At 42.8% G+C, this 10,524-nt stretch overlaps 2 protein-coding genes across 3 annotated transcripts in view; both read right to left on the reverse strand.

Moving 5' to 3' along the window:
* Positions 1-560, reverse strand: part of sfxn5b (sideroflexin 5b) — a 5,465-nt gene extending 4,905 nt beyond the window's left edge. Inside the window, exon 1 of the mRNA XM_020620641.1 lies at positions 102-560. Coding sequence (XP_020476297.1) covers positions 102-158 — 57 coding nt within the window. The 5' untranslated portion in view covers positions 159-560. The remainder of the gene's footprint in view (positions 1-101) is intronic.
* A 775-nt stretch (positions 561-1,335) lies between these two features.
* The window catches only part of rab11fip5b (RAB11 family interacting protein 5b (class I)), a 12,289-nt gene continuing 3,100 nt past the window's right edge, over positions 1,336-10,524 (reverse strand). The window contains exons 3-7 of one of the 2 annotated variants that reach the window (XM_020620654.1): positions 9,609-10,132; positions 8,248-8,857; positions 5,133-7,613; positions 3,827-3,956; positions 1,336-3,098 (exon numbers count right to left, since the gene is read on the reverse strand). In XM_020620654.1, coding sequence (XP_020476310.1) covers positions 2,838-3,098; positions 3,827-3,956; positions 5,133-7,613; positions 8,248-8,857; positions 9,609-10,132 — 4,006 coding nt within the window. In that variant the 3' untranslated portion in view covers positions 1,336-2,837. The remainder of the gene's footprint in view (positions 3,099-3,826; positions 3,957-5,132; positions 7,614-8,247; positions 8,858-9,608; positions 10,133-10,524) is intronic. The other variant, XM_020620655.1, reaches the window with a different exon arrangement.

Genomic DNA, 10,524 nt, shown 5'->3' on the forward strand with positions numbered 1-10,524 from the left:
CTACAAAGAGTCAGCATCCGGAGCAGGGCGGAGGATGGACCGGGCTGTTTCCCCCGAAAGCCTCGGAAACAAAACACCATTTACCGTGTGGTTAACCTTACCTGGTCGTAGCGGGGTCTTCCCAGCTGGAAAGCGGGACACGCTGCAGACTCCGCCATGACACCAAACTATTTATTTATTAACGAAGTGGCTCATGACGGGATTTTCAAGTGGAACTACAATCATGTGTAACTACTGAAGCAACGGCTCGCTGCGCCTGTTGGGATATGTAGTCTTCTGGTTTGCGTTAACACTGGCAAAGTTGAGCCGCATGGCTACACATCCCAAATAATCGATAAGGTGAAAGATATTGCATAACTGTTCGGATTGATCTTGGGAGACATGTCAGCTGATGCACCCAGAGGTGCCAAGCCAGGGCGTCGGCGTGGAATAATGATCAGCCCCGGGTCATGATCACATGGACCACTTAATCAATAACCAGAGGGTGACAACACAAAGCTGCACTTTAATTATACTACCGCCATAAAATAACCAAAGGCAGGACTTTTATGAGACTGACTAAGATCTAGATGGTGTACATTATAAGCCTTAGTCAACTCCAGGCTGCAGGGCAAAGGTGGAAATTACATTAAAATGACATTTTACAAAACTCAAAATACTTCCAGCTTCACTTTCAAAGGTGTTTATACACTGAAAGCAGGGGCTATACCACTATGAAGCGTTAGTGCTCCTTACAAAATAAAAAAACTAAATGGTTGGAGGAAGGAAGTGGAAACAATCAGTGCCCTATATTTACTTACCTACAATTTTTACAGTACGTAACATTTTAGGGCACATGATCTGCTTATTCTAAGTACTCAGTTCTGTCTTTTTATTCATGTGCCAAGAGGCAAATAGTGTATTTTACTCCACTACACTAATATTTGGCATATGCAGTTACTAGTTACTTACAGATAAAGATATTACATACAAAACATGATGAACAAATCAAATATGATAGATTGTTATAGGCCTAACTAACCAGTGATGGGCTATACAAAGGAGTCGGCCCCAGGTAAACAACATTAAAATGTTGCTTTCATGGTCTTGTATCGGTGTCATCCCTGGGAGAAACTGGGGGTTCAGTGTCATGCTCAAGGACACTCCGACAGGTGGACAGCTGGGAATCAAACCGCTTATATTCCAGTCAACCCGCTCTACCTCCTGAGCCACAGCTGCCCCTTGTCCATGCATAATCTATAATAATATGACACTGGCAGAGGCTTTTTTTGTGCACAATTTATACTTATATTTAATTCTCCACAAGTACAGGACTTTTACTTGGAATAGAGAATTTAGGGGTATCAAACCGGAATACTTCTACAACTGGAGACTTCATTCTCACTTTTTTATCCCTAATGGGACAGAAAAATGTAAACACCCTTTTCTGCTCAGTCTAAACAGAAAATGTGCCAAATCTCCTGAGTCTACAGACAAAATGACATCTATGCAGCAGAAACAAATGTAATCCAGTAACAGTCTGAAGTCAGTACTAAAAAGAGACAACAGTCACCAGCAGTGCAAGGACAGCATGCCATCAGCAGTAACAGACTCAACTTAGCTTTAGTAAATCAGATAGGTGTGTACATGTTCTGTGAAACTATACTGCATTTTCACAGTATTTCTAGGTCCTTGCTGAAACAGCAGGTTTCCACCCAGCTCAAGTTAGGGGTGCTCTCTAGTGGAGCGAAATAAGCATTGCCATGACACGCCTTACACAGCATATGAAGACAGTATGCAGGATGCCATGGATTAGTCTCTGCAGTCTAAGGTCTGACCAATGAGAAGTCAAACTTTGATAACTCTGGACTTTATTTTTATTACAGTACTGCGGTCATGTAAAGCATTGCAAGTTGCTACAGTGGTACCAGAGTGGTATTAGAGAATGTTTTATCATGACAAAAGTACCTAGAAATAACTTATTATACTCTTATTTACTGCATTGATGCATTATTATTTTTATATTCTATGTTGCTTTTTTAAATTGCAAAATGGACAGAAACAAAACATTCTCATTATTTATAATGTAACAAGGAATAAGAATTTAAGGAACACAGTATTTTGTAAACAAAAAAGAAAAAAAAACTGAAACTGAATACAAACAATAAGTCTTGATCCTCTTTAGTCTTTTCTGGTACAAACATCAATACTGTTCTTTGCTTATTATACAGCAATGTTAATGCAGAAACATCTCTTTTTATAGTATTCACACTGCAGAGCAGCATTTTATAATGTATTACTGCATAAGGTGGTGTTTCTGAAATTCTATTTGAAAATATGTAATTAACTCAAGTTAACCGTTGTGAATTCATCATTTCATTAAACTAGTCAAGAGGAAAATCTTGAGACAAAATGTTGTTTTTGCAGTTTTATAGCTGCATTTTTAAGATTACTTGAGCTAACGTCATATTTTGCCCGAGGATCTACTTCAGTCCCTGCAGAGCACATTGAATGCACTTCCACCGTGTCTTCTCTAGCCTGTATTCTATGTTATGTGAAAGCAGTGGGTTTAAAGGTTAAACTTACGTCAGCCGACTACCTTAAATTAATCTAGTAAAAGCACCGGCAAAACAATCATTGACTTCTACTTTGACTGAAGCTTTTCACATACCAAATTTTTTGGGTTGTGCCATAGTAAACTAACCAGCATGCATGTTGGGTAATATGGTGTCTACATCAACAGGGCAGTATTGTAGCAGTGAGAAGACCTGGATGATTATGAGATCTGATTTTGTGGTGCATTGTCTGTAACTGACTCTAGAGCCCAGTCTTAATAACCTAGTACTCTAGTACTGTCGTCACTTGTGCCTGGATCGCACTTGAAGCAGCGTGGGTGTCTGCTCCATGATCCGCAGTAAAAGATTATCAATGTAGTCCTCCAGGTCTCGAACTTGCAACTTGACCTTTTTCAGCTCTGCCTCACATTTCTGCAGCTGCGCCTCCTGCCGCTCGGAGGCTGCCTGCTGCTTCTGCATGTCCATCTCCTGCTGCAGCAGCAGGGCGATCAGCTCCATGTTGGTCAGGTGCTTGTACTGGGCCGAGTTGTCCACTGTCACCTCCTTCGAGAGAGGAATCAGGAACGGTACAGATGTCAGATTTCATGTGTCATACATAGGTGTGTGAAACTGGTGTTTGAGCTAATTTAGCATAACGATGGAAGGCTAACAGCCAGCCTAGTGCAATGACATCTCCCGGTACATGCTGGTTTTTACAAGAATTAAACAAAAAAGATAAAGGGTGTGCTGCTGTTTGTCACATTCAGGCAGAGCCAGGCTAGCTGTTCCCCTTTTTGGGTCTTTGTGCTAAACTAAGATAACTATCTCCTCGCTGTGGTGTTAGACATACAACATACAAACGTGTGGTATCGACTATCTCACCTAACTCTCAGCAGTACAGTGAATAAGAATGAGTACCAAACTATCCCTTTAAATAAGAACTGTGATTAAAAGGACTAATTACTCTCATATCCACTAGCTCACTATGGTGGAAAATAAAACAGGCGTTTTTTCAGTTGCAGGTGGTAAAAAATGAAGTGAGTCACAGGAAACAATGGAGACATCACACCAGTTATCCTTCTGCAGTGTATTTGAATAACACCATGTGCTGGTGTTAATGAATGCTCATGGAAGCATTAAATATGTGGACCTAATGACTTTCTGTGATTTAGTGTGACGTGTTAATAACTTCTTTCTTCTGCTGTTTGCAACACAGTGAGACTCACTGACAAACTGTCATATTACTACAGAGGGTTACAAAAGATTAGTCTTTAGTTTTTGTTTCACAGTACCTGACTTTTCTCAGCTGTGACCTGGTGGGCAGTGCGCCCAGGGTGGATAGTTGACTTGAGCTTCTCCAGGACCGAACGACCCTCCTTCTTCTCTGATTGGCTGGGGGTTAATGGCTTCACTGGATGAGGTCTGAAAAGCAGAGAGGGCAGCACTGGCAGTTCAACCCTGATATACTGTATGTTTACTGTAAGTGCATAACTGTTTCCTAATGACTCATCTTGTATCGTAAATATTGGCAGGTTACTGAATTTTGCTTCATTCAGAAGTTACAACTAAACCTCACACACAATTGCACATCAAAGCAGAAAATCTGACCACTCACTCTGTGGAAGCAATAAAACACAACCTACTGTTCTTTCAGCACAACATGTAGCTGTAACTGTCAAATTTCCACAAGAAATTTGCTAAAATGCAAGTGCAGTGACTCGCTTGCTACTGGAGGATGAAATCATCCTGAGGAGAACATGGGTTCACCTTAAAACTACAAGAACAGAAAACTAGAATTCAAATTAAAGCTACACTGTGATCACAGGAGAAATATTTCACTTTCATTTTATTTCTTGTTGCTTTTATTACTGATTTGTTCTAAATGACCAAGCAACAGTGATTTTGTTTCTAAGTCAAACAGCATATGAAAGCACAATTCTATTTTAAATATAATGATTTATCCTTTGTATCTGCTGTAAACACAGTCTGAACAAAATGATATAACTAGAAATTCTGGGTTCCCTGAGCAGTTGTAATAAATATCCATAATTCCTTGCATGTTGAGTCGTATCTATATCTAATACACTAGACTTACATTATGATGACTGTCTCATGCTCTGACAAAACTACATACATACTGTGAATATAATTACATTATATTCAAGTAATATAACTTACCCCTATGAGGATAAGAGAATTATTTTTTATCCTATTATGTGGACATATGTTTAGCTTTTATTAGCAGGCAGGTAAAATTGAAGCAAAGCTAAGTCTAGGTAGAACAAAGTGTCACAAAACAGCAGACTTGCAACAGCTGACATGAAACTGAAGCATGAGATGAATAACTTAAATGGGAAGCAAAGCCAAGAACAGCGCAGCAATCATCCAACCACTTTGGATGAAACAGCATGACTTACATAAATGCGTTTGACATCAAGCAAGCCAGGCCAACAGTAAACAAAGCAACCAGAGCAACACTTTTTTTTACAAACGTACCACTTATAGTAAATGTTTTGTAGTGTATGTGAAAATCTTGTCTGTTATTCCAATTTAACTGCAGCTTGTAAATACATTAGCTCCTAGTGTGAGGATTCTCACCTGCTCTCCTGACGGGGCAGATTGCTAGCTGGCTGTTTCTCTTCAGTCAAAAGTGAGTGCTGTGCATCGACCAGGGGCTGGTCAGTGGTGGAGGTGGTAGAGTAGGAGGAGGTGTAGGGGGCCACAGCCAGAGTGGTGCTGGCTCCAGCACTTGAGGGATGTATGAAGGGGCAACAGAGGAGGGTAGGGTGGAGGCTGACCCGTGCATCAGCTGACAGGGAGAGTGCAGAAGGGACAGAGGGATATGATGGTTCAGGATCTTGCAAAGATTGCCCTGTCTTTATTTTGGACGGGGTTCTCGTGTTTGGTGCTACTTTTGCATGCAGGTCTTCAAAACTGATTTCAGAGGGTTTTCCTCTTACACAGTTTTCTGAAGGAAGTCCTGTATCGTCTTTTGAACAAACTTGTGAGATTGTGTTCAACTCACTGTGATGTGTTTGGTTGATTTTGGTACGATCAACTTGCAAAGCAAAATCTGCCTCTTTATCTAATGCCTGTACAGAAGAAAGAGCTGATTTAGTGGGATGATATGACAATAGTCCATCAGTGTCTTTTAAAATATTTGGAATGAGAGACAACAGCTGTTCAAACTCTTTGTCTCCGCTTTCGTTTTGGCTGTTTGGGCTGCCTCTGCTGTTCTGTCGGGACACTCCTTTTGGTCTAAAACGTGCACTAACCACACCAGGAAATGATCCTGTGTGGGAAACTGTGCTTACTGTAGCTGGTGGGTTGCCATTATCATCAGTGTCTTTTTGAGTCCCTCTAAAATCATCATCACCTCTTGTTTTATCAACTCTGGATTCAGTTTCAAGATTGGTTGAATTTGTTTCATTTAGTGACAACAAAGCAGCAATCTCTCTGCTGTTGACGCTGGAGTGGCCATGTGTTTCCATGTTATTCAGCTCCCACCGACAATCTTGGCGACTATCTTGGCAAACTGGGGAAACTTTACAGAGTTTATTCGAGGTTATTTCAAATGACGAGTTCATCTCAGGTATGTAGGTGTCCTTTAAAGTGAAGATATCCTGTGTGGTTTCCTTGTGGTAAACAGCTGTTGGTGAATCTTCTGGCGATTGCAGAGAAGTCCCACTTAAACTGTTGATGCCTTTGAGAGTGTCAGTTACCTCTGATTGAGAGGAGCCATCAGAATCAATAAAACCAAAGTCTGAGTTGTTCACATTCATGTTCAGATCCCCTAAAGTTAGTGGGAAAGACATGTTGCTGTTGATGCATGTGGGTTCAGGTGGATTAAGCTCTTCTCCTGTCTCTGTCGGAGTGCTCGTTGTATCTGGTACCTTTACTTCTGGGTTAGGTGAAGTAGTGTTTGACATGTTCAAAAGGTCTGTAACACTATCAAGAAGTATTTTAGGTTCTGAGTTCTTAAATGTGACCTTATTTCCACCAGTTTCCTCAGTGTTTAATGTTAAACAAGGATTTATGACTTTGGGTTGTCCATAGTTTCCTCCGCATACACGTCCATACAAGTCTTGCTCAAACAACATCCCTCCCCAGCAGTCTCTCTCGTATTCCAGAGGTTCATATTTGAACTTCCTGAGCTTTTCTTCAGACATAAATCCTGGTGATGTAATGTTTGTGTACAGTTGGGAGCGGATGCCGAGGGAATCAGAGGTCTCGTTGCTCGTGTGAGGGTCTGGAGATACACCGTTTCTTTTACATTCCCCTTCTCTTCCACGCTGTAGTGAAGCCACACCGGTCTGTGAGAGGAAGTAGGCTTCTTTATGGACAGCAAGCTCCTGACCTCTGTGCAGCCAGCCATCAGAGTAAATCTCATTAACTGAGGTTCTTAAAAGTCTCCGTGGAGGCAAAGGCGGGGGTTCCTCTTTACGTGTTTGCAGATCTTGTGTGTGATTACTGGGATTAGTATGGGATGAAGTTGGACTGGTTCTCAGCTCTTTCAGATGAAGACTACCGTTAGGTGATCTGAGCCTGCTAGAGGCAAAGGCATTGAAGGGGTCATCCCATTCTCCTGCACTCTCTGACATGGTGCGAGGGGCCGAGTGGTCAGGGGAGTTAAGTGTGGCTGCTACTTTGGGTAAAAATGCAGGGAGAGATATCTGCCTAGCTACAGGCCTGGGGCGCTCCCGCTTTATGGAAGCCATATTTACAGCATTAATATCATGAGCTGGGCTAGGCGTGCATGGCTGGGGGGAGGGCAGAGTGGTGTAGTGAAAGGGGGATGAGCCAGAAGAGGAACAAGGCACAAAAGGAGGGGACCTCTGCGACTCTTCGGCTATGAGTTCCTCAAAGAAAGGGTTGCGCTGCACATGTGGGAGGAAAGGGTTGGAGGGAGACATAGGGGTTGACGAGGGAGAAGAAGAAGGGGTGAAAGGATTGGTCTGATTGCAGTCATCAGGTGAGACATGACCAGAGGGAGAGGAGCACTGAGCGGGTACAGGGGAGTGAGGAGGGAAGGGAGGAGCTACATCTGAGCTGCTTTCTACCTTAGGAGAAACTTCCAGCCTGTGGAGGAAAATAGGTCACAATAGTCCTCTTAGTTATTAATGTGCCAGGTTACCAAATGGGGAGCATCTTTTGCACACAAACAGAAAAGACAACCAAATACTAGCTGACATCAAAGTCGGGCACTATTGCTCAAATAACTTTGTCTCAACATCAGTAGACAAAAAGTTGCCAAATGAAAGATTATGGAAACAGTAACACAAATCAAATTAAAAAAAGCAAAGCACATTTGCAAAATAATCAAGCAAAATAATAATGTAGCCATTCAAGAGCGCCTGCACTGGTACAGTAGCTATTTTGTTGGGTGAGCTCATATCAACTTGGAATGACTGTCTTCACATCCCTTTGTAGGAGTATTTTCTAAACCACACTGACGTCTCTTTGAGAAATGCAGACACACAGTGATAAAGGAAATGGAAATGCTGGAGTGTGCTATTTATGGAACATATTTAATGAGATGATGATACAGCATGGTCCTAAAATGGAGAAAACTGTCAATTAAATCAACTTCACTTTCAAATGAGCAAGGAGCAGAGCAAACACTGAACTCAGGACACCCAACTGAATGCAGGCCTCCCACATACTGTACATTAATCAAACACTGGAAACGAGCCTTTAAATGATGCCGACTCACCTTGGCTTGTTCTGGGATTCACCAGAGCCAAACCAGCCTCTGAGCCTCCCCTCTGATGTTGAAGCGGCCTTGTTCAGGTCTGACTTAGCGGGCAGAGAATCACTCCTCCCTCCAGAGAACAATGTCTTTCTTAGCTTCCTCCCTTTTTCGGGTGAATCACCGGTGGATGAGACGACTGGCAACTCTGCCTGCACGGGATGACCCGCTGTCTGAGCTTGCCGAATTGGAGGAGGTGACGCCTGAGCTTCTTTTTCTTCCTCCTTTTCCTCTTTCTTCATCTTGTCAAAGGACCAGCGTTGGCCATCAGCAAAAGAGCCTTTGTCCTCACTTCTCCTGGTGAGGTTCTGCAGGGAACGGGAGAGTGGTGAGCACTTCTCCAGCAGGACCATCTTGGATGGGAGGGCTCCTGAACTCTTTGGAGTTGATGGCTCAGAGTCATAGACATGGCTTCCATTTATACATAATGAAGACTTGGATTGGATCATTGTCTGACCCTTGAGAGAATCTACTGCGAGGTTTGTTCGAGGGAAGCCTGTTGTGATCTTGCTAGCTTCATCGCTGAAGGCTCGCTTGTGTGTGAGAACCTTTGTGGTGTGCTGGCTGGTGAGCACTGTCAGAAAGAAGGGAAAGCTCAGTTATAACAATAATCAATGATTATAAAGATCTTTTTAATTTGAACACAAGTGAATCAGAGAAATCTCACTGAATCTCTATGTTGAGGAGGACAATCTTTGCTATCACTTTTCTTTTAAATTTTTTAAAGCAATAACAACAGCAACAAGACCACTTGGAAGCGGTGCCACAAGCTGTAAATATAGCACTGACATTCTGTTAAGATTTCTCCTTTTAGCTTTGTTTTGGTCTCCACCAACTCTTGAGAGAAGTATCTGACCTTCTAGCTTGTGTAGCTAGTGTACAGCGGTATTTTCAGAGATTTTTCTGGCAAAAACAGTTCCATGTGTGGCTAAAAACAGGGCTGATCAAAGCGGTGAGGCTAAAATGGTAAACATCAGTAGAACAGTGAGGTGAGAGAAACTAAAATGCACCAAAGAGTTGAGTTAAATATCTGTGGATTCAGCTCTAAGTGACTCCTTCCACGTTACCTGTACCAATTTGAGCCATTGTTGGTGTAAAACATCAATAAGGGTAGTTGTAATAACTGACAGGTTGCAGCTTGTCTGTGATCAAGTTAATTACTAGGTAACAGCCTAAACTGGAGCCACATTTACTAAATATATGGTATTTTATGTGTGAAATAGCACTTCTGCCTTCTCTTTCATTTTAATGCTCTGCCTCTGATTGAGTAGTTCCAACAGTCACCAGCATTTTCTCATGCACATGCAAATAAATTCAGAGCCCACCTTTTTTAGCTATGTCTGTTGCTCCGTAGGGGGTGTCCACTCTCACTTTGCTAGTGTAGATGGGGGAACTGGGAGGGTCTGACAGTAGATCCAAACTGGGTGGAGGGTTATCGCTGGCCATGGAAGACAGACTGCTCTCTGAGGCCAGAGATGAGCAGGACCTGGTGTCAGACGACTTGCGCAGCTTTCCTTTGAAGAAATCTTTCATCTTGCTCCTCTTCTCCTCTGCTATCTCCACATCTCGTGACTCCACCACCCCTACACCCTCCCCTCCAAATGGCTGCCCCAGGGATCCTGACAGGGCGGCGTAGCGGCCTGGGACAATGGCCGAGGAAGACTCCACATCTCCCCTCTTCCTCCCTGTGACGCGATCCTTGAGTTTCCCAAAAGCAGAGCGAGGTTTGTCCTTCACGGTGAGGTCGAACATACTGGCCGTCATGTTATTGCGGGTGAACTGGACTGTCACCTGGAGCTCGCCACGTTCCTTCTCCTTTCTTCCAGCCTTGGAGTTGAGCTTGAACCATCTGGAGAAATAACAGAACAGGCAACAACTTATATCGCCACCTTAAGTAAATCCCTCACTTTAGCAGGATACTGGAATTGTACAGCCATCTGTTAAAGCTAAAAGCAGAGGTTGCCTGTGATATCTGGCCACTCACCAGGACAAAACAAGCAATAACAAAAAAAAATTCTCATTTTCCTTTTGGCAATACTTCCCACATATTACATAATCTGGCATACTGCTGAGGACTGTGCTGCACTATACTCAAGAATCTGTTTTACAAACTCAGAGCAGGAAATCTCAACCCAAATTCCTCATGGTTCACCCACCTACACCTGGTGTGTATGCACTACACAATATAAGGAGTCAACCAATGAAATCTGTCTGCCTCCAAAGCCCAGTGTGTCGACCAGA

This window comes from Monopterus albus, unplaced genomic scaffold (assembly GCF_001952655.1).
Source record: "Monopterus albus unplaced genomic scaffold, M_albus_1.0 scaffold244.1, whole genome shotgun sequence".
Taxonomy (NCBI): domain Eukaryota; kingdom Metazoa; phylum Chordata; class Actinopteri; order Synbranchiformes; family Synbranchidae; genus Monopterus; species Monopterus albus.